The sequence below is a fragment of the Numenius arquata genome, chromosome 6, assembly GCF_964106895.1.
Source record: "Numenius arquata chromosome 6, bNumArq3.hap1.1, whole genome shotgun sequence".
In the NCBI taxonomy this organism is placed as follows: domain Eukaryota; kingdom Metazoa; phylum Chordata; class Aves; order Charadriiformes; family Scolopacidae; genus Numenius; species Numenius arquata.
In genome coordinates, this window is record NC_133581.1 from 8,644,464 (window position 1) to 8,667,588 (window position 23,125).

A 23,125-nucleotide genomic window follows, 5' to 3' on the forward strand; every position below is an offset into this window, starting at 1 on the left:
CCACAGTAAGAGCTTTAGATACAAGGTTTTGCTTGTGAACTATTCTGGATGCACTAATCATTTTACACTTGTTTCATTTTGTCTTTCTTATGTTCTTGTGTGAGCAGCAAGATAAAACTTCCCCTGATTACACTGGGAAAAAAAAAAATAACCAGGCAAAATGCTATCAAATGCAGAGAGACCACAAGACAGAACATCTGTCTCCAATCAGCACTCAGGTGAAAAACACATTTCAGACAAAATGAGTTCTGTGGGTTTTTTAATATCCTTTAAAAAGGGGTAAGTATTACAAGATTATTGCCCCAGTACATTACCTCTTGTCTAGTCATTCACACCTGTAAAAACTGAATGCAAAAACATGTGGCTTCACAATGTTTGGGAAAGTGGAGAAACTTGTACAAAGTATCTTCAGGGTTAAGCTGAATAACAATCCTGTTCATGTAAAAGAGGCCAAATTTTTTTTTCGCTTAGGCTAGTGCAAACTGCAGAAGTGTTTTCCAGATGGTATGCTATGACTTTTTCTAATTTACCTGACTGTCGCTTAGACACAGTTATCTTTGAGAACTTCTAGGCTTATACCAATACAAAGCATTACAGAAGAATAATTTTCCTTTAAACAAGTGCACGGAAAGTTAACCAGAAATTCTACTTTTGTATTCAGCAAAGAAAGGCACAGATTTGTGCATAGTTAGAAACCACCACTGAGAGCTGCAGGTGGTAAAGCAAGCCAAACAATGCAAACACCTGCATAAGCAAGAGTGAAACGTGGTCATTTGGGAAGTTATTTTTCGGCAAAACATTGTGAAGCATGGCTGGGGAAGGCTGTATTTCAAAAGATGAAAGTGCAACAGGATGCATCTTTTCTTTTAATCTGTAATTGCTGATGTTTGGGGTTTTCTTCTTAAAACAAACCCCATACAAATGCAGTCCTTGCCCACGACATACTCACATCACTGCTTCATTTTACTTTTTCTTTCCCTCCAGTGCAGATGGATGGGGATAAACACGAAGAAAACAGCAACATCCCTTCGAACAGAGACAGCATGCTCAAGGCAGAGCTCACCCTCCTCAATACTGACGCTGGTTTAGAGGGTCGGGCAAGAAGATGACATGTTCTGAGTCCCTCAGCTGCTCTGTCACCAGTCTGCCACCTCCTCTCGGCTGCACACCACGCCAGCATCCTCCTCATGGGAGCAGTTGTGCACACCAATGTCAGCGTGGTCACACTCCAGCAGTGTCTTCTCCTGCCCAGAGCACTGGACATCGTCCAGGAGAATGCGGAGGGAAGTCCCTTCCCCAAATTCTGCCTTCTTGCTGGCCCGCACCACATAGGGGAAGCCCAGCTGGCGGCACACCACGGCAGCGGCAGGCGAGCTCCAGCCATCATCACACACCGTGCCCCACTCACCGTTGATGTAAACCTCCACCCGGCCCCGGCTCCGGCCCCGGCCCCGCTTCTCCATCAGCCTCACGTCGCCATTTCGCAGTGGTGGGGCCGTGCTGGGGGGTTTCTTCTTCCTGCGCTGCCCCCTTCTCTCTCCTCCCTTCCTGGGCTTGGGGGTCCTGCTGCTCGGCGCTGGCGTGGTGGGCGTCCTGCTTCGGTTCCCTGGCGGCGGCGGGACTTGGTTTACCCAGTCCACAGCCAGTGCATGGGAGGTGTCGGGGTCTCGCCTGCCTCCCTGTGGGACCTCAGTGGTGGCCTTCAGCCGGGGACGCGGCGCTGGTGTATTCACAATAAGCTCTGTTGGGAGAAAAACCCAGGAAACCATGAGTGTGTCACTCTATGGACACTACTTAAAGATAACTATATGAAACCAGGGCTGATTTTTGACTTAACTCATTTCTTGGAATTTGCTTACTTGATCCTGTTGAGAAGTGACACCACTCTCGGTGAGCCACTATTTCCTCAGCGAAAAATGTCAGCCGCTTTTAGTTAGCAGAGAGGACTGCAGGGCTCAATGCCAACTAATAAGCATCTCCCATGAAGGAAACTCCAAGCTGTTTACTGGCAAAACCTCAGCCTGACCATTAAAGGGTGGGCGCTGGAGTTTCACAGTCAGAAGAGGAGTTCCCTGCTATACCCTTCTCCCCTGCTGAAAGCATTTTAAAGACAGGCACTATTTCTGCTCTTCTCTTCATTACTAATGATTGGATCGTTACTAGAGAGAGCACCGGCCTCCCCACTGGGTCAGATGCTTTATTCAGAGGAGCTGAAATCAGGAACATTCAAAATCAATTCTCTCTGGCAACTGGAATGTGCAAAAGGAACGGAGTTGCCAGGACAACACATAAAACAGGATTTGGGGTTGGGTTTTTTCTTCCTTATGAAAAAAAAATAAAAGAGCCTTGAACTCTGAAGAGCTGAAAATTCTTTGCTGTCACAGTTTCCAGGCATTACTGGACTTGCTTATTCACATGTGCTCTATTTTTAGCTTAAAAATAAGTTTTAGCTTGTCAGAAGGAAGCAATTCAGAATTACTCAGAATAACAATCTACTGAGCTGGGACGGTGTCACATACATTTGCAAAGACATCATGACTTTTTGAATTATATCCTAGATTTATCCATTCTCATTCATCATTTGCTTTGTAGAACAGAGACGAAGAAAAATATGACTGTTTTATTTGCGCTTAATTGCTATTGCCCCCAAAAGACAAACCCTTGCAGCTATCCAGGTTTTCCAAATAACGCACTTTGGAAAGGAATTGTATTTGTGGCATGAAAATGTTTCGCTTCTTTGGAAGCTGAGGTTCTGAAGGCAAGACACAAACGTGAAAGCCTTACCTGTGCACACCTCAGTTGCTGGAGCCTGATCTGGCAAAGCACTTAAAAATCCTGGAAGTCATATAATGATACGTAGGACTGCATGAAAGCTCATGGTCACCCGGGAGTGCTTTTCACTTCACCGAATCAAGTTGTTATTATATATAACTCTTCGCCAAGCCATTTATTAAATACACTTCCAAGAATTGCACTCGTCCAGCTAACGCAATCCGCATGCCTTGGCGATTCTGTTACGTTCACACTAAACGCTAAGCAAAAAACCAAAGCATTTACAGCTACACATCCTGTTTGCATGCTTCTGAATCAAAACCTTCATGCTTGGTTTTCACCTACACATGAATTTAGTTCTTGAGACACTTAATAGAATCTGTCCCGCTCTTTCTACGTTTTATTTTATGATGGAAACTGCCTTGTAAACAAATCCAGAAGATTTAGCGGTATGTGCAGTTTAAAAATCTGAACTTTGGGCTTGCCTAGAGAATAATGCACAGGCAGAAACAGAGACAAAGCTGGTTGAAGACAAACCAAGTTAGTAATATTTGGAAAATGTGTGCACAGCTTGCAAAGGAGAATCTTTCTGAAGATATGCTGAGAGCTCAGGCATGCCAACAGTTAATAATTAGCCTTAGATCTTGTTCCACCTTAAAGACTCAATCTTGCAAGGTGCTGAGCGCCCTCATTCCTCCCTGAAGTCAAAGCTGTAGGAACTGTCAATTACTCGAATGCAGTGTAACTTGACTCATGTGATCAAAAATTAAATAAAAGTGTTCTGACATTACAGATCCTACAGTAATAATGATGACAAAGTTGTTAGAGTACTGCCTAGCTACTTATATGCATAAACAAAATGCACAGGGGAAAAGAAAGGTGATGCTGCCTAATCTAATTCCGAGATCCTAAGAGCATATTTAGGGGTTTGCATTTAACATAAATAGTACTTGGCTTTCTGCGGACTCAGCTACATCGCTGACTACTCCAGCTTTAGCAGTACAATACTTCATTCAGTATGAAGCAATCAAAAAGCCCTGGAGGAAACATTTGGATAAGCCAAAAGTTCACCTGAATGGCTGATTCTTTTGGGAGCATTTTCTCATCCCATATTCTTTCACTTACAGCTAACAATGACTCAGCCCTCACCTTGCTCAATGAGCTATTTCCCAACTCTTTAGCCATCGCATTCTTCAGCTCCTGAAGAGCTCTTCACTACCTGAAGGCACTGCAAAAAAATCACTTATCGCTGAAAAGCGTCATTGAGCACAGGTTCTCAGTACAGGGAAACCAAGCTGGTGATAATGAAACAGGTACGATATAGCACAGGAAAGGGAAAATGTACAGGGGCAGAAACTACATAGAAAATTTCACACCGCCAGGAAAGGGGAAATACCTTACGCCTTACTTGAACCAACTCTTCAGATCCAAAACAGCTGGTAAGAATTAATTTCAAGGATACTCTGAAGAGTGAAGTTCCGGGTGGTCTCCACACAGGCAGAGATAGTGTGAGCCTGGAGTTTATATTTACTGCCAGATAACATGCACCAATAATAAACAGCAGCAGCAGCGACACTTACTCTCCTTTGGCACAAACGGGATGCGCTTGCTTTTTACTTTCACTGACGACGGCTCAACTCGGCATTTTCCTGGTGGTGCTCTCCTGTGAAAAAAGGGACACACAGAGCGCAGTTAATTCCTTTCCCCTGGCATCGTGAACCTTGGCTTCCCATTGTTCTTCAATGAATGTAATGCTCATTGGAAAAAAAAAGTCTCTTTAAATGATTCAAGTAATACCTTACAGTAGAAAACATAATTAAACAATCACATATCTCCATTCATCAAAGTCCAAATATTCACAAGGCAGTGGAGTCCTCTGGCTCTGTTTTCACTTGCCATTGCTGAATCCATTAAGGAAATAAAACATTGGCAGGTTCAAGCATTACAGAAAGAGATTAATCAAAATGAAAATAACAATCACAAAACTAGACAGTGTGTGTTGAACATCTGATATAAGGATCATGTGTACACAAGTTTTCAGGCTGTCTTCAGAGAAGCAAAATAACACACTATCATTCGTATATAAAGCCCAAACAAAAGACTAACCACTACAAAAGCAGCACCAAAAATGCCTCAGTTTCAAACAACAGCTCTCAGTGTCTCCTACAGAGGCTTCCTCTTAGTATGATGCATTGTTTTGACACAAATTTGTTTGCCATGGAGGTTATCTCACGTCTGAGAAGTTGTATCCAGTTCATCATCACTTTTTCCTACGCTGGCTGGCTCGTTAATTGACAGCCTTCTTCAGAGGTTTTTCAAACTGGTTCAAAAATGCATGATGTTTGCATTTGGAGGGTATAACTCCTTTGTAATTAGGACTGTTTGCATTTGCATGTCTGTGGAAGGCAAAGAGTCAACTACTGCCACAGGAACGTTCCCTACTTTTATGAATTTTCCTATGAGTTCTTTCTTATTCATATTGCTGTACCCGACACACTAAAGAAACTTCTTTTTAAGCTTAAACTTACGACTTTCTTTTGACTTCTGATTTCTTTATTTTTGCAAAGGTTGCGTAATACCAGCCTCTTAATACACAGTTTACAGGAACTCTTCTGCTGTGTTAGATAATGGAAAAAGCTCCTGACAGAGGAGAGTCAGAGGAAAACATGCGGCAGCTCTGGGGGCTGTTTAACTTTGGGGTCTGCTTGCAACACAAACCAGAAAAGTGGTTTGGTTTAAAGCGCTCAGACAGCTAAAGCTGTACATTTAATCCATTTAGAAAAAAATAAAAGCTACAAAAGTCTCACTCTACGTGTCTGGCTGAAAGTATTTTGGTGCTTAGCCAATAATAGTAATGCGTAAAAAACAGGAAGATGGAAAAAACAGCTATAAGTCTTCCCATAAAACACAGCTATTCCCTGCCTCGCCCAGTCTGAAGATAAGTGCACGTGGGATTCAGAAGGTGTAACAATGGCTTTAGTTCCTTGTCTATGACATTTTCCTCTTTAAAACACAAAAGCAATGTACTTTTCGCCATTCGTTTCTGCTTTGCCCAAGAAAGCACTGCAGGACACGCTGGGTCAGCTTCGGCTGCAGCTGCCTGGGCACTGCAGATGCAGCCAGCTACCAGGGAGGGAGAGGAGCTGAGGACAAACACCTTGAGAAAAACCACCTCCTTCTGGGCAGGAATCTAAAGAAACTTTACCTGAGAAAGACAAACCACCCATAAAATACTCCTTAAGCTTTCAGGAACAAACCTCCCAAGCCATGTAGTACCAACAGGCCCCAAAACAAACAAGCTGGTGGTCACCAGGCAGTGTAGACTTCGATGACTGTGGGAGCAAAGCAGACCCATAGTGGGTTGCTCCAGCCATTCCTTGATCAAGCTCCTCACAAGGGCCCAGCATGGGAGAAGAGCTCATCAGTCAGTCAGCAGCATTCATCACATCCACACTTGGACACACGGCACCACACCGAGGCTTTGCAACAAGAACATCTCATACCTAGAGGTGTCCACCACTTTGTACACCACTCCATGGGGAGCTGTGGCGCTTGGTACGCCAGTAGACATGAAGTAAAGTTCCCCTGGGGAAAAAAAAAACAAACACAGCCATGAAAATTCTCCACGGTGCTTCTGCTCTGTACGGCACGAGGGCATTAACTCTGCATCACAGGTCTGAGGGCATCAGGAGACCTGGGACCGACCTGGAGATTGGGCTACTGGAGGAAACAAGGCAGGTTTGTATTTGGGTTTGCAGTGAGAGTTCAACTGCAGTCCAGTGGCATAAAACACTCTTGGTGAGTGGGAGCTTTTGCATATTGTCATGAAATATTATTTTGACAAATTTCCACTGCATGTTCAGCTGCCCAGACTTCAGCTGCCCTCTCAGTGTGACCTGTGTCCTTCAACTCCACTAACACGAAACTGTCAAACCCTGAATTCCCTTTTTCAAAACCAAATGAAAGGGAGTTCTCTTCACACTGTCTTCTGCTCTTTTGGATGAAGCACTCCTTTGGGGTGAATTACAAGATTTTGCTTTTGCTTTCTCTAGCACACTCACGAAGTGAGATGTACCTCATGAGAAAGGCATTCGGTTTGTCACAGCTCGGTCAGGTCGCATGGGTAGGGTTTGACCTTCAGCCAAACATTTTCCATTCACAATTTATTTGACGTATTTTCTCTTAACTGCATTTCCATCCCTCTCTGTTGTGCAGGGGAGGCTCGGATAAGCAGTCCTTCCAGCACTCTCCTTTTTCTTTTGCCAGTGCTTTAGTGGTGCAATGAAAAGGATCAGAGAGAAAAAACAAATTTGCAGTATTTCCAAAAAAAATAAAGGGGAGAAAAAGAGGCAACGGACACCTGCTTAGTGAGTAAGGCAGATTTCTTTGGGTGTCCTATAGTTGTCCCAAGGGGAAGAGGGGAAGGAGTGGAGAGGTCAGAGCAAGCAGAGGAAGATGTGAGCAGTTGGTGGCGGCTCCTGCCGAGCTGCCCTCCTCCTCCTCCCCGCTCTCCTGTGCTGTCGCAGGCCGAGCTCCCCTGGATGCTCCCAGGGCAGAAACCAGCCACCCCTGGCCACCCCTGCCTGGTTTCTTCCTTTTTCTGGTGGGCTCCATTCACCACAGGCCAGAGGCAGCCTAGATCCAAACCAGGGACGGGAAACACCTGGCACTGCTGCGCAGTGATGTGTCCTTCACGTCCCACCCCTCCTTCCCAGGAATCAGCAGCCAGAAATATGAATGCACTGGCCGTGAAGCACACAGGCTACGTCACACATGCGCCCCACAGCCACAGCACAGCGCCTGGGGTGTCCCCGACACATTCAGCTGCCAGGGAACGGGGCTGCTGGCTTGGTAACGGCTGTGCCATGAGCCAAAAGCGTAGGTGTCCCCACCGCATAAACACACCCACCGCACCAGCCGGATTAACATTCATCAGAGCAACAACCCCCAAAAACAAACACCTCCGTGAAGAAAAGCTTCTTAAAATAAACTGTGTGATAAACTTGTAAAAAACAAGATTCCCAGCACAGCAAAAAGGTGCAAGAGAAGACCGTTCACTGCAGATAAAGAAAACTCACTGAACTGCTATCAACAGATTTATTTCCATTATAATAAAACAAGCACAAGGCAAATAATAACTCTGAGAACAGACTCCAGCCCAAATTTCCACCCAGCTCTATTATACTATGCAAAGCACCTGTGAAAGGCGCAGGGCAGAAGGGCAGCGGCGTTTCACCCCCCGCTTTGCACAGACAGGCGCAGGACTCCCCCAGGTGCATGAGCAAGGGCTGCAATTAAACAGCTCGATACTACGCTTGGCAGCCCTCTGCCCTGGCATAAAGCTGATTTAAACCAAGTTATTCATTCTGATTTCAGGCTGAGATATCCTCCTCACCACAGCACTGCGAAACAGCTCTAACTTCCATGAACATTAACCATTAAAGAAAAGGGATTTTAACTGCAAAAAAGATAAAATTCCCCAGTCAAACTTTTGAGCTAATGCTGAATTAGGATTATTTGCATTTACATGATAAAATTTGCATTTATATGATACGCAATGCACAGATGCAACATCCACACCTGACATAATCTGCAGGAAAAACAGACATTTAAAAATTGGGGCAGTCTGGAAGTGAGTACTTGTGACCATGAGCCAGGACCTCCCTGCAATGGGTCAGAACACAAGCTCCTGCGTTGCCGAGTCGCACACGAGGCTACTTGGCAATGGGACTACACATTGTGTGGGTCACCCTCTCCACGTCCCCAGGTGGGGGCTGCAGGCTCTGCAATTAACTGTACCCTTGTATGAACAAAGGGAGCGGTCACCAGCTTTCACCCCAGAACTCTTTATTTCCTCCTTTGCAAATCACATCAGCTTCCTCCTAGAAAGGAAAATGTCTCCAGTCTTAAAAACACAGCTATGCAAAGCTCCACTGAGACTGCATCCTTCAGTCTTATGCTAGGCAAAATCCCAGCTGGCACGAATAAAATATGGACTTAAGCAGCCTCTTGCCAATGCCTCACTTGAGGCATAACATAGGGCTTTCATTCTGCTTCACCCCAAGCGGTGCAAATACTCCAGGCCAGGGTGAGCAGGTTCATAATTACTGTTCATTACATCTGCTTTCCTGTATCCATTAATAATGTCAACACCCTTCTCAACCAGCCGAGAGCACAGACTTGCTCCCACTCGGTTATCAGCTTCTCAGCCCCTCGGGGCCTGCGTTCCCCATGCCATGGCACTGTGAAGAAGGAGGTTTCTTTTCTAAGCTGTGCTTTACTGTGTCTGTCCCCGCGCTGTTCCCGTCCCTCCAGAGGGTAGGTGTGTGGGCAACAGCACACCCTGCACTACCACAGTCAGTCCTGCAGGGAACTGCCTATCCAGCTGCCCCCCCAGGCACTGCGTGGCACGCTGGCCTCAAAATTAGGATTGTAACTTTGGTTTGATATGTGGGAGATGCTGTGTTTTAAAGACTGAGAGTCATGCTCTGCCTCCCCTCCACCCGCTGCCTCTCTGACCCGTTCTCAGGTGTTTGCCTCCAAAGAGAAACCAAACCCACGCCATTCGGTGCGATGCGAAGTTAAAAGATTACCTGCTTCATCTTCAGCAAAGGAGATGATGTATTGATAATAGTTATTGATAAGCCCAGGGAACATGCACGTTTGTCCCGTTCCCATGCAGATTTCACTGTATTGCCACGCTCCTGTAGCACGATCCTCCTTCAAAGACATCAGGCGTCTGCAAGGCAAAAGAACACTTGCACCAGGCAACCAAGAAGATGATTTATGAACATTAATCGAGACACTTGAAAGGATGTTTAATGCTTCCTACCCACATTAGCTACAATTGGAACTGTAGCTCCTCCAAGAAACGCAAGACTTAATATTAAAACACATATATTATACACCCCTGCAACACCTTGTCTTTCAGGGGCAACACAAGCACAAGAAAAAATTATATGGGAGGGTTTAAGGGATGTCAGAGTGGGTGGACCTTGCCAGAGACACAGAGCACTTGGCTGCACTGCAGGTCTGCAGCCCCTCTCCTGCACCCAGGACCAGGGCATCCCCCGGGGCAGCGGCGCGGGGGCTGTGTGCGAGACGGGCCCGGGAGATGCAGACACAAACAAGGCAGTCTCATGCCTGCCTCATCACAGGCTTGCAGCAGACTCACTGCTGAACAATATTACTATTTTTTTCTTTCCATATCTTCAGTGTCTGGAAACATTGCATCAGAGCGTTTTGGTTGCACCTCCTCGGTAGCGAGACTGCACGAGCACTCACAGGCAGGTGTAACACTGCTGGAGGACTTTGGCTGGGGGTACAGATAAGTATTTACTTACCCACTCATAAAATCACCAAATATGTACAGGCCATTCAAGTTTGGAGACTCGCAACCCCGGTAGACGTAGCCTCCTGTAACAGACTTCCCCATTTTGTGTGGATACGCGTAAATTGGAAGCACATCATCTGTAGGGAAGAAAGATCTGTGACTTGCCTTGTTTTTGCACATGATGCAGAAGAGCTGTTTATCTAGATAGTTCCACCTAGAACCTAGGTGGAAACTACTGGCACCACACAATCAGGTTCATTTGAGCATCTTCTAATTAAACAAAGTGCCAATGGAATCATATTTAGTTTGATTTTCACCTTTTCAGACCCGTGTTTGACAGCGCTGTCTAGCTGGCTGTGCTAACCAGGGACAAGCCAGCTCAGAGAGACTGGCTGGCATTTCACTTACAGTATAAGCTGGATCCCTGATAAACCTGAGTGCTCTCTGTCACCCAGACACCTCACCGTTCTCCTGAGCCCTTCACCTCCCGCTACAACCCAGTGCTGTTAGTGCTGCTTCTGGCCCATTCCTACACAGCCTGGATGGTTTTGCTGCAAATTTGTAGGTTACTCTTAAGAGTCACTGCATCCATGCAGGGGATGTTGGCCCGATGCAGCTTTGTTTTGGTGGTGAAAGGGAAAAAAGAGACGGATAACTCCAGACTGCAGCGTGAATAGCTTCTGTTTCTCCGAGACAGGGGAGCTTAACCTGAAAAGGCCATGAAATATTTACAGTATGGCATGAGCAAGATGTATTTCTGGCATGTTCATTGTAAAATACAAGTTAAAAAACAAGATGGAAGCAAAACAGAGGAAAGTGCCCTAATTTTGATGGTCTCCATTGGATGCTTCCTCCCCTTTTTTGCAGCTCTTGGGTTACAGGTACCTCCTCGTGGTACCCACCCCTCCTCTTCCTCACAGCCTTTCTCCTTGCCCATGTAGCAGATGCCTCAAGCCAGCAGCTCTGCCAGAAGGAACTTGCACCAAGGGTATTTCATCTGAAGCAGGTGTTTTCTACACTTCAGGTGCACTTACCATTTTAAAAGGGCTGTGACATTTCACTGTTCTAACAAAAGGGTCTCTAAAGGCATCAGAAATTGTTCTGAATCCCCAGAGGCCTCAGTGAAGTGCTTGCCATGAGCGCTCACGCAGGTGCTGTCACACAGGAAAGCACTTAACAGGCTCTCTGACAACTGCTTCAGCAAAGGGAGTGCAAAAAACCTGCTGCCTGCTCTCGAAATTTTTATAAAAATACTTAATCACTACCGTTGCACTTGTAGCTAAGTTAATAAAAGGAGGGAAGTTAACCAACAACCCATAGCACAGAAGAGAAAAAAACAATCAGAATCTCAGCTAGTGCAAATCAGTGCCAGCCTATTAGCCCCCTGGATCTCTGGGAAGGTGCTCCAGCATAAGACGTGGTCCACCTCAGACCTTGCAACACAACACACTCTGACTTCACACGTGTACTGGAATTTAACCAGCCAGCAAATACCGTGAAGCCAGGTTTGAAAAATTTAAAAAAAAAAAAAAACCATAAAATTAAGGTTTTCCTTTTTAACATAGCTGAAAGAAACACAAATACACTGTCCATTCTGTTAGCTGCAAAGAAGGCAGCCTGCACACTGGTTGGCCAGCTTACCCAATACGTTTCTTTCTCTTTCTAAATAAGGACACTACTTGTGAGTTATGGAGAAAAATACAATTGCTCCAAATATTTCTTGCTACTGCAGGAAATCTTATTTTATGTGGAAAAGATGAAATTGTCCCCCTAAATCCCAGAATCACCAAGCAATTTGCCTAACAACACAGATCTCCCAGAAAAACACCAGCTAGCATGTTTCATTTACCTAACTCAAAAACGGTAACATTTGGACTTTCAATATTTATCCCCAAGTCAGCTCCCTTCTGGACTGAGACTGCACAGATTTACATCTCGGAAACGTGTGTTTTCCACCAAGCAGCCAGGCTTTGAAAGCAGGAATTAAAAATGAGGGCGCAGAAAACTGCACGGTGTGAGACAGGTAATTTAGAGAGAACATCTATTTACCCATTGAAGAATTGGCACAAAGCTTTTTATCATAGCAGCTGAATCCTTCCCGTGCCCTCCAGCCGTAATTTTTCCCTTTCTCGACGATGTCGATTTCTTCGTATTTATTCTGCCCCACGTCCCCGCAGAAGAGCCGCCCTTTCCCTTCCTTGGTTTGAGGATCGCCCCTATCGAAAGAGCAGCGCCACATATTTCTCACTCCGTAGGCATAGACTTCGGGGCGAGCCTGGGGATCGTTGAGAAACGGGTTGTCGGGAGGGATTCGGTACAGAGGCCCACGGTCGTTGTTGTTCACATCGATCCGCAGCACTTTGCCCAGCAGGGCTGACCTGTATTGGGAGAAGAAAGGAACAGAAAAGAAAAGAAAAAAAAAGGATAAAACCAGACCTCGGTGAAATGTGAGAGATGGGTTTTTGGAAAGTCAAGGGTTTCACTTTTTCTGATTTGGAAAAGACAAGTCTTTCAATATCTCTGAAAAAAACAACCATTCATGGCCAATCAAGGCCATTTCCTTGGTCCCAGGCCACCGAACAGCCTTCAGGTGGCACTGACTTCCCATGAGTCACTGCCCTGTGGACACAGGCTGGTGGCTTGAAGCTGCCATAGCTTCCCCTTCTTCCCACATCACGGACCCCCCCTTCACTTCCAGAAAACTGGGCTCCGAGCAGACAGCTGGAAGGCCTAGCGAGCTGTCACTGCTCACAGGGCAAAGAGAAGCTGCCCAGAGAAGCTGCGGATGCCCCATCCCTGGAAGTGTTCAAGGCCAGGCTGGATGGGGCTTTGACCAACCTGGTCTAGTGGGAGGTGTCCCTGCCCATGGCAGGGGGGGTTGGAACTCGATGATCTTTAAGGTCCCTTCCAACTCGAACCATTCTATGACTCTATGGTTCTACGATTCTATGAAAAAGACACACCTTGATAACCTCCCCTAAGGAAACTGGAGTTACATGGGAGGTCTATGTGTTCATGTTTGTGCATGAGCATCAGCATGGGTCCTAGGGAAAAAGTAAACCCGAGACAGAAAATCCACCCCCATTGATCTCCCCCATTTTCTCTTCTCAACCCAAGGGTGACAGGAGGGACACATGGTGCACACAAGGTTTTAGGGACTCTCACTTGTTCTGGGCGTTTCCAAAGGTCCCGAAAGGATCACCAGCCATGCCTCCGTCTCCAGTAAATATATAGAGATACCCATCATCTCCAAAGAGCAGCTCTCCTCCATTATGGTTGGAAGCAGGTTCTTCTATTTCCAGGATTACCCTAACCGAAGACAGGGAGGAGGGAGGCATTACCCACTGCATAAGCCCTAAGCAAAGGGGAGAGCAATGCCGAAGTTGCCCTTGACACATGGAAAAGGCTACAGACCAGTTTTGATGCAAGTTCCTCCATATCCACTTCCCGAATTTTACTTAGGCATAGCTGATTTTCTAACCTTAAATATTTCCAACATGTTTTCCAGATTACAGAAACACCAAATTGTGTAATAAGGAAAATCTGGGAAATCACATGACAGAATATACTTTTAATTAATTATACTTTTCCTCTGATTCTTCCTTCCTCCTTGTTAAACTTCTTTTTTTTTGTGTTATTTTCATTTTATTTAAGAAAGGAGATCTCACTTAAATCTGACTGCAAACTGCAAGAGAAAGGACTCCAGTCCACCTGCGCATCTGTACAGCATTTGGCACAATCCTGACAGGGGCATTCAAGGCGAACCTAAAACTTTTCAAACACTAAGTAATAGTTAAATTCTTAAAGAGAGAAGAATCCTTAAATGGTAATTGTATACACAGGACTTTACAAGCTTAAAGAGTGGTTAAAAGCAGCCCCACCAACAAATTAACATTTTGACAAAGGTTATTCAAGGCAGTACCAACAACCTTTACCTTAATTTTAAAAACTACCTCTCTCTTACTTTTATCTGTTTATTTTACGCACCTGGCATCCCTTTCATAGTAAGAAAAGGGTGAAATATATGAAAGTATAACTTTATGGAAAGGTAAAGGCACAAATATATGCCGTGAAGGTTCCCAGGTTTAATAACTGAAGTTTATTTTGCTCCAGCCTCAAAAAAAGTCCAGATTTCATGCCAACAGTGCCTCTTGACAGCTGCAAAACCAAATGATAGTAATCACTTGTAGCACCTCATTTTAGTGAGGTTTTTTCCCTTCTGAAAGTACTAGTAGTTGGTGATCAGATTGTAAATTGTGGGAAGGAACCCAACTATGTGATTATTCTGTCACCTGCTGCTACACCCCACCACCTGTGGGATGCGGTAACTGTGCACGAGCGCACAGGCTCCAGCCGGCAGCGGGAGCAAGGGAGGGTCCCGTATGGACACAACGGTGAATCCTCCTCAACCTCCCAAAGAAGATGGAAGAAAACAAAGCACATTGAGCAAAAATCTGCGGACAAACAGACGCACGCCCTCCTGCTAAGGCAACGCACACCACGTGTCGGCCTGAGCTCCCCCCTGGGCAGCATCTCAGGATGAAGTCAGTGGGACTCGTGCCTACACAAGCACAACAGGACCACAATTTTGTTTTCTTAAGCTTTCGCCGTACTAACCATCAGCTAAATAAGCACAGAAAATGTTACCAACATAGAGCCCGAGGATTTTTAAACCAGACAGCTCACGGGCCCTGACATCTGCAGGTTTAAGCTCCTGACTTGCTTTCCTGAGGACAACATTTCAATTCCCCGTACCTGTCATCCACAGTGCTGGTTACACTGAATTGTTGTAACTGCTTTATAAAGCAGCATCCCCTTTCTATCATTAGGCTACGTGCATTTTTGAGCTAGAATCATCCACTGCTGAGTATTTGGAAAGTCCCTAATATAACCCATGTAAACAAAGCAAAAAATCTTAACATTAATAATATTCAAGAGTCTCTTAAAACACTGGTTCTATTACATGGTTCTGCAACAAGTTAAAAATCTATAGACTGACTCCACAAACAAACCTCCCATTATCTGTCCATATTAACGTGGATCAACTGCAGGATCAGACTCAAACAAATGAAATTTCCAATCAAAATGCACTCAGTAACAGTACACCAGTTTGCATTTTATTTAATTTGATATTAAATTTGTAATGTGACAGGGTTGAGCTGTCATTCAGATAAAGAAATGCGGAGGCATACCCATCTTCGGCCCGGTACCACTGCGTTTGTTTATAATGATTTTGGAAACCTTTCGCTTTGGAATGAATTTCACTCATGCTTTGCAGAAGTCTATTTTAAAGGATAATCATTACAATACCAAAAAACCCCCAACCAAAAGCCAAATCCCAAAATACTAACTGTAAATAAAGTTTATTCAATGCTCAGTTAAATCTTCTGTCATACCAGAACTGAGAAATGTCAGAAGATTCATCCCTGAGCACTTGCAGTTCATCCATGGAGGACAGGCTGTATTCTCTACCATATATATTCTATGCCATATATATTCTCTACCTCAATATTCTAGACATGGACTTGGAGTAACTTGCTACCACACTGGAATGCGAGAACAATATTAAGCTAAATAAGTCTCATTCATTAGTAGCCTTTAAAAATGCACAAGCTGCCCTCTGAGATCTTAAATACATTTGCCGGAGAAACGTGTGTACAATACCTTTCAGAACCATGGTCCAAAGCATTCATGTCAGCAGGAGAAATTCTGAACTCACTGATTCGGATTCTCTCTTCATAACGAACTTCAACTGAATAGTAGACATACACTTTACCATTAAATTTGAATTTAGGATGGAAGACAATACCTAGAAAACCTCTCTCGTCTCCTTCCCAAGGTGAGGTAAGTACGGCTTCGCTGATGTTCAGAAATGGCTTTTCGAGCCTGGATCGATCAGGGAGGTAGGTCCACACCAGGCCAACCTGCTCGGCAATGAAGAACCTGTGGGTACCATCGTTGGCATGTACCATCGCAACGGGATTGCGCAGCCCGTTGGCCACCTCCACGAGGCAGAGCTGGAGACAGCCCTCCGCGTCGGCGGTCACCAACCCCAGGTTTTGGTTAAGGTTCTGGTTAGCCAGCAGGTGTGGAAAACAGTAGTCTGTGTCCTCCAAGGACAGGTAGCGGCAGAATTTTGCCACGTTGTTCTCCAGTGCAATTAACTCTTGGTCTGAGGAGAGATAGCGAAAAATGGAGCGGCATTTTTGCCACACTTGCAGGCAATAGTCTTGGCAAAGTCCTGGTATCGTCCGCACGGGGGTGGAGGGATCCTCCGCGTCGTACAAGTGAGCAGCATATGGAGAACATTCCTAGAGGGAGAGAGAAAAAGCCTCAAGCCACTTCTTGGAGCAGATTTGAAACAGCTGAGCAGCAATACTAATTGGAGAAATTTCACCTTAATTAAAACATATGTTGTGGTTTATTCTAAAGATATATTAACAGCAGAAAAGATCTGAGAAATGGGGTTTATCTCAGCATTCACAGAAATTATCTTTAACATTCCTGGTGAAAGCTGGCTTCCTCATCCTGTTACTCGTTTATTCCAACCATAGCACTAACACAAGAAAACCAGCAATGACATGTATCTTACTACACCACTCTGGTAGACTCTACTGGGGAAAAAGAGACTTTTCTATCTTGGATGGTCTGACTTTATCTATGAAATAACAAGCAGATTCACCACAGCAAAGCAGCGAAACCAAGGAGTTAGCTGAGAAGACCCAGGTCTTGCACTTCCAGGCTGAGGAGAGAACAGGAAAGGTTGGTGGGGCGAAAGCCTGTGACCTCCGTACCTCATCATTCTGACAATCCAGACATACACCTCAAACACAGATGTGATTTACAGGTTGGAAGAAGCGGGATGAGAAAGTGTAGGAGAGGAGGACATCCATCCTTTGTACTGTGCAGTGCACCCAGCCCTGGGATGCTATCAGTGCATAAACCAGCCTTGCTGGCGACAAGCTGCCTTTGCTGGTGGGTATTTGCCTACAGACACTTTATATACCTGATCAGAAGTGGTGAAATGAACCTCATGATCATGACACTGGTCACCAAGTTCTGCAGGGGATGCTCAGGCTACAGGATTTCAGACGGTGAGCACCAACTGGCCATAATCCAAGGCAAGATCCACTGGCAGCGGCTGCTGCACAGCCCTGCTTTATGGAAGGTGCAGCCCTGGAAATCTACCTCAGGGCTGAATCAAGTTCACATAGTTCATTATATTCTCCATGACGAGAACTCCGACAAGCACATTTTCCTTATGTAAAAAGCCACTGCAATTCAGTAAATCTGTCTATAAACAACAAACTGACCAAAGTGACTCAGTTCTGCTTTGCAAGGACTTTTCCTTGTAACAAACACACACTATTTTCCAGCTGTACGGCATCTTCCCGACAAGCATCTCAAATGTGCTCTCCAAATAACATAACATGACTCAACTGAGGCTCAGTTATTTTCACAGGGCAGATAAATAACGGAGGCAAGAAAGGTAGGAAGAGAAATTGTTCTTCTTGAACAAATTCTGCATTTTTTTTAATTCCTAGATGGTATTTCTTCCAAGCAAAACCAGCTTTGTTAAAAAAAAATATAGGGAGCACTATTCAATAGCTGGAAAGATATAACATCCAAGATTCTGAAGTATTTAAACTAGCTGATAAGTACACACAATATTTAATTTTTATTTTATTTTCCATTACATACCATAATAAACTGAGAGGCCATATAACAGATAATTAGTGCACAATAAGCTTTCCTCCTGGAATGTCAAGCCGTTCATTGCAAAATGCAGGTTATTATGCCTTCAAATGAGCAGCAATTAATGTGGTAAAAAGGAGACTGCGTGTGACACAAGACACTGAAATGACACGGGCAGGTTGGGTAACGGCACTGGGGTCGGCTACACCAGGTGGGACAGGGACAGAAAGAGACGGAGCATTTGCCGATGCAGTTGTTATGACTAAAAATTTGACCTTAGAATACAAATTGAAAGGAGCCAGAAAGAGGAGGTGAAGGCAGGGGAAGGACAGGAGCCCACTCTGCTGCTGCCTACGGAGGTTTCACACTCAGAGCAAGGAAGACCACTGCTTGAGTACCGGGGCGTACCTGGTCCTCTGAAAGCCTCCTTCAAAGCAAGCAGTGATCTTGGGCATTATAAAGCAATGTTCCTGGCTTCAGCATCAGAATTAAAAATAGCATAGAGTATGGTTTCCCTGTCCCTTTGCTGCTGCGGGCTGTTCACCCCAGCCTCAGGTGTGTTTGAGCAGCAGTTGTGGGTGGCTTCTTCACTCCTCACCACATTCCTGGTGGCATACAGCTATTTACAGACCATTAGGCTGGTGGTGATGTACAGAGATCTACCACTAGCCAGACAGTGCCCAAGCATGTGTCTAGGGTATTCTCCGGACACATTTGGAATATCTTCCAACTTTTATTCCACAAGAGATGGAGCCTGACACCTGATCCTGAATTTCCCTGCTTCTGAAAGAAATGTTGTGGTCCTTCACCCTTTGCATCGTCCTGTCACATTCACTAACTCAAAACACCAAGAAACTCTATGCTTGCTCACAGCCCAGCATCACTAATAGATCTAAACTCTCATTTCCAAACAGACACAGTCTGTTCATTCATTTTAAACTCTGATGTGGTCCAAAGACCAAGGAAACTAATGGGCAGATGACCAGTAACCTCAGTAGGGCTGGAACAAGCTTGCACCATGAAAACAATTCATCAGAAAACAAAACAAGTAACATTAAGACAAGTTAGCCAAATCCATCCTATCTGTTCCAGGAATTCAGAGGCAGCTATTTATCTGAGGAATTGCAATCTGGAAGTCTGAACCTGGAAGAACACCCACATCAAACAATGGCTTATTTAGTGCTGCTATCAGCTGGGAGGAAGCAATGGGACTCCTCAGGAAAGCATCTAACTTGCACATAATCCCTGACATTCTCTGTCCACCTCCATCTGGAAACTCAAGCCTTTAAGCAAGCTATTCCTTGGGAAACAGAACGAGGCATCTGCTCTCCCGCAGTTTGGTATCCTGCATCCCACCCCACAATAATCCACATCCACACACGTCCCTGAGACCTGCTGCCCCCATCAAAATACTCCCTGGTGCTGAGGCCGTGGGGCAGGCGGGGGGATGTCCTACTGCGGTCCTCCTCTCCCCTATGGCCAAAGGCATCCTCTCAGACTGCTTCTGTGGGGAGACCCTACTTTGGGGATGGGGGATCATGGGCAGCACTAAGGGAAGGATGTTTCTGCCCTTCCACAAGGAACAGACACAGCACCACGTAGCAAATCACAGTTTAAGAGAAGATAGGAATCCTCACCACAAGCACAAGCTGAGACACTTGTCAAAATAATTTGATCACGTTTGAGCGAAATCACGAATTGTGTGCAGAAAGAGGCAGAAGTGTGCTAAATAAGTCTCAGAAACCCACTTATTAATTCAGGGCTAGGATATAAATTGATATAAATTGTATCTATAATGAATGAATGGAAGCAGAGTGCTTGCAATGCCTGAACTTCCATTTCATGCTCGTGTGGCCAGAGGCGGTGGTTTGCAGCCACGTCTGGGCTGGTTGATGCACTGAGCTCATCAGAACATTTCAGTGAATCATTTTCCCCACATTGAAATATTTCACTGCTTCTGAACAAATTTTCAACGGTCGGCTTTCTGATGTACACAGGAGACTTACTTATCTCTTCCAGAGGGAGAAGGAGTGCTTAGCAGGCACTGGTTTCCCACTGCTAACTGGTTTCCCATCTGCAAATGGACTTTTGGACACCGCTTGCTTGTTTCAGGAATATATTCAAAGGGCTTTTTTTTTTTTTTGCTTCCAGTACAATGTGAGATGAAATAAAAGTCAAATCTCTAGAAGGTGGTGTGGAAAAGGGTTGTCTTCCTCTTCACGCTTTCAGGACCACAAGAGGTACCCTGCAAAATGCTAAGAGCAGGATTTCTGCAAAGCCACTTTGATCCCTCCTGAGCACAGCAGACGAGACTCCGCTGCCTGAATTAATTTAAGATTCACACTTGCACAGCACAGAGCTGCCACCGCTCTGTCTCAGGGGCATTTTCATACATGCAAGGCCACCGCTGATGACAGGGTCAGACGCTTCGCTCTGCGCAGACTGTGATCATCCTGTTACGGTATCTGGCCACAGAGCATCCACCTCAAGTGGAAATTTCCCCTGTGCAGGATGGCCACCGCAGAGGTTTCCAGGCCACATCCTCAGGCATTACTCTGCACCCGTCATCAGGACTGTTAGCACCTGGCACATGCTAAAAGCATCTCAAGATGCTGTAACCCAGTACAAAAAACCACCTGATCCCATGAGTTGGGTGTAACAAGGGACATGTTTTGTGCAGGCAGGTCCCCTCCTGGGTGTCTTCACCAGGTCCAAGGATCTAACCCTGGCAGGGTGAGGAGAATCTGCAGTTGTAACTGCCCATACACCCATCTCGGAGCACTGCTGCTCATAAATCAAAGCAGAACAACATCCCTATTCCTCTTTCAAACCCCTGCCAGAGGCAGAAAAGTCCACTGGGAAAACAGGTGATGGAGAGTTGCTCCTCACAGTGCCTGAAAGCACATGTCTAGGCTGCTGCACTAACCCCTGATGGCACTAATGCCATGGCTCATGTACCTGTGGGGGGGTCCATGTACCCCTGTCTGGACTGGGCACTAACACCACGGCTCACTACCCCCTGGGCTGTCCAAGGCCCCTGTGCCTGTGCTGATGCCACCCTGCATGGGCAGACGCAGTCATTCCTGGGCTGATGTGCCTATGTCATGGCTCACACACCCCTGTGAGGTACAAAGTACCTGTGCCTGGACCAGTGCCCCCCCACCAACCAACACACCCACACCTGGGCAGGAGCATCCATACCTGGGCTTGATGCAACCCTGCACACCTGAAGCACCCACATCCGGGCCAGAGCACCATGACAGGGCTGAAGCATCCATGCCTGGGCCAGAGCGCCCTGTGTGACCAAAGCGCCATGCAGGGGCTGAAGCCCCCTGTGCAGCTGAAGCCCCCTGTGTGGCTGATGCTTTCTCTGCAGTGGAAGCCTTCTGTGTGGCCGTAACCCCCTGTGTGGCTGATGACCCCTCCACAGTGGAAGACTCTTGTGTGGCTGAAGCCCCCTGTGCGGCTGATGCCTTCTGTGCTGTGCAAGCCCCCTGTGCAGTGGGAGCCCCCTGTGTGGCAGATGCTCCCTACACGGCAGATGCCCCTCTGTCCAGTGGAAGCCCCTTGTGTGACTGAATCTCCCTGTGTGGCTGATGCCCCCTGTCCAGCGGAAGCCCCTTGTGTGACTGAATCTCCCTGTGTGGCTGATGCCCCCTGTCCAGTGGAAGCCCCTTGTGTGACTGAATCTCCCTGTGCGGCTGATGCCCCTTGTGCACTGGAAGCCCCTTAGGCAGCTGAATCCTCCTGTGCAGCAGAAGCCCCCTGTGTGGCCGAAGCCCCCTGTGCGGCTGATGCCCCCCGGTGCGGCTGTTGCCCCCCGTGCAGCGGGTGCCCCCGGTCCAGCAGAAACCCCCGGGACCCCCTTGCGGCGGTCGGGCCGCCGGACGCGGCGGTCGGGGCCGCCTCACCTGGCAGAGCAGGTCCTGCAGGTGGCCGGCGCAGGCGGCGTAGGTGGCCCCGTCCAGGCGGGCGCTGAGGCGGTAGAAGCGCTGGAGCAGGGCGCGGTCCCGCCGCGGGTCGCAGCAGCCGAAGTCGGTGTAGCGGCGGCAGAAGGCCAGGCCCCGCGGCGGCCGGAACGGCGGCTTGAAGTCCAGGCACTGCGGATGGGGCCGCGCCGGCCCCGGGGCCAGCGCCGCCGCCAGCAGCAGCGCCAGCGCCGCCCGCGCCCCGCGCAAACCCCGCATGGCGCGGAGGAGGGCGGCGGCACCGCGCAGCGCGGCTCCCCGCGGCGGCGGGAGGAGGGGGGTGCCGACCGCCCGGCCGCGCGGAGGCTCGGCCGGTCCCGCCGCCCCGACTCCGCTCCCCCCCTCCCGCCCCCGGGCGCGGAGAGCGGCCGCCCCGAGGTCTCGGCGGCGGGGACGGGCGCCGGCTCGGCAGCGCTGGGCTGTCGGGGACGCGGCTTCCTTCACTGCACCCTTACGGTGTTGCTTTTGGAAAGGCGTTTTTGGTCTGATTCCCCCCGACCGCAAGCCGGCAGGTACTTGGCTGCACACCCTGCGCAGGGTGTCATACTGGACCAGATAACACTGGACTATGTCATACTGGGAACAAGTTCTTAGGCTGACGCCTCAAGTGTTGGCTGCTGGGCTCGGGTGTTGGATCTTTTGAATGACCAAAACATGACAGCTAGTAGCGCTCTGGGTTTATACGGCGAGGGGTAATGGCTTCAAACTGGGAGAGGGTAGATTTAGATTAAATATCAGGAAGAAATTTTTCACTCCGAGGGTGGTGAGACACTGGAACAGGTTGCCCAGAGAAGCTGTGGAGGCCCCATCCCTGAGGGTGTTCAAGACCAGGCTGGATGGGACTTTGAGCAACCTAGTCTGGTGGGAGGGGTTGGAACTAGATGTTCTTTAAGGTCGTTTCCAGCCTAAATCACTGTATCATTCTATTTATAACCAAGAAAACTTAGCTTTGGTACAACTAGTGCTTCTATGTCCTTTGGCAGTCTCATCCTAGGATGAGATCCTGGTCAGATTCAGCTAATAGCCCTCTGAGTTTATACAGCCGACAGACATGTTTATAAACAAGAAAACAGCTTTGGTACAATTATTGCTTCTACGTCCTTTGGCATCCTTCGGCAATCTCAGCCTGGGGTGAGATTCTGATTAGATTCAGCTTTGAGGCTGGAAAGGAGAGCTCTGGTGTAGTCGTTACACCGGGTGGCCCTAGATAGCCCAGGAGACCTATTCCCCTTTATGAAGATACTCTTCCCATTCAGAAGGGTTCTCCCTCCATGCTCTCCAGGTACTCCCCACCCAAACAAAATAAAATTACTGATGATACTTCACTTACCTTAAAGCTCTTCAAGGTGTACCCCAG

The 23,125-nt window shown here is 47.0% G+C and overlaps 1 protein-coding gene across 1 annotated transcript; it reads right to left on the reverse strand.

Annotated features, from left to right (window-relative positions):
* Positions 1-1,136: 1,136 nt before the first annotated feature.
* HHIPL1 (HHIP like 1) lies at positions 1,137-21,987 on the reverse strand. The gene is made up of 9 exons (XM_074149487.1): positions 21,712-21,987; positions 15,770-16,416; positions 13,271-13,414; positions 12,155-12,483; positions 10,116-10,242; positions 9,366-9,511; positions 6,276-6,357; positions 4,353-4,435; positions 1,137-1,741 (listed from the first exon to the last, which is right to left on the reverse strand). The coding sequence occupies exons 1-9, from the start codon at positions 21,985-21,987 to the stop codon at positions 1,137-1,139; spliced, it is 2,439 nt and encodes an 812-aa protein (XP_074005588.1).
* Between the last annotated feature and the right edge of the window lie 1,138 nt (positions 21,988-23,125).

What these genes read in the sequence shown, in the direction of transcription:
- HHIPL1 (XM_074149487.1), bottom strand. Translation starts at nt 21,987, where the DNA reads ATGCGGGGTTTGCGCGGGGCGCGGGCGGCGCTGGCGCTGCTGCTGGCG. An exon ending in TTGGACCATGGTTCTGAAAG is followed by an intron (nt 13,415 to 15,769) that starts GTATTGTACACA and finishes GTCTTCGGTTAG; the next exon opens with GGTAATCCTGGAAATAGAAG. An exon ending in CCCGTTTGTGCCAAAGGAGA is followed by an intron (nt 1,742 to 4,352) that starts GTAAGTGTCGCT and finishes TTCTCCCAACAG; the next exon opens with AGCTTATTGTGAATACACCA.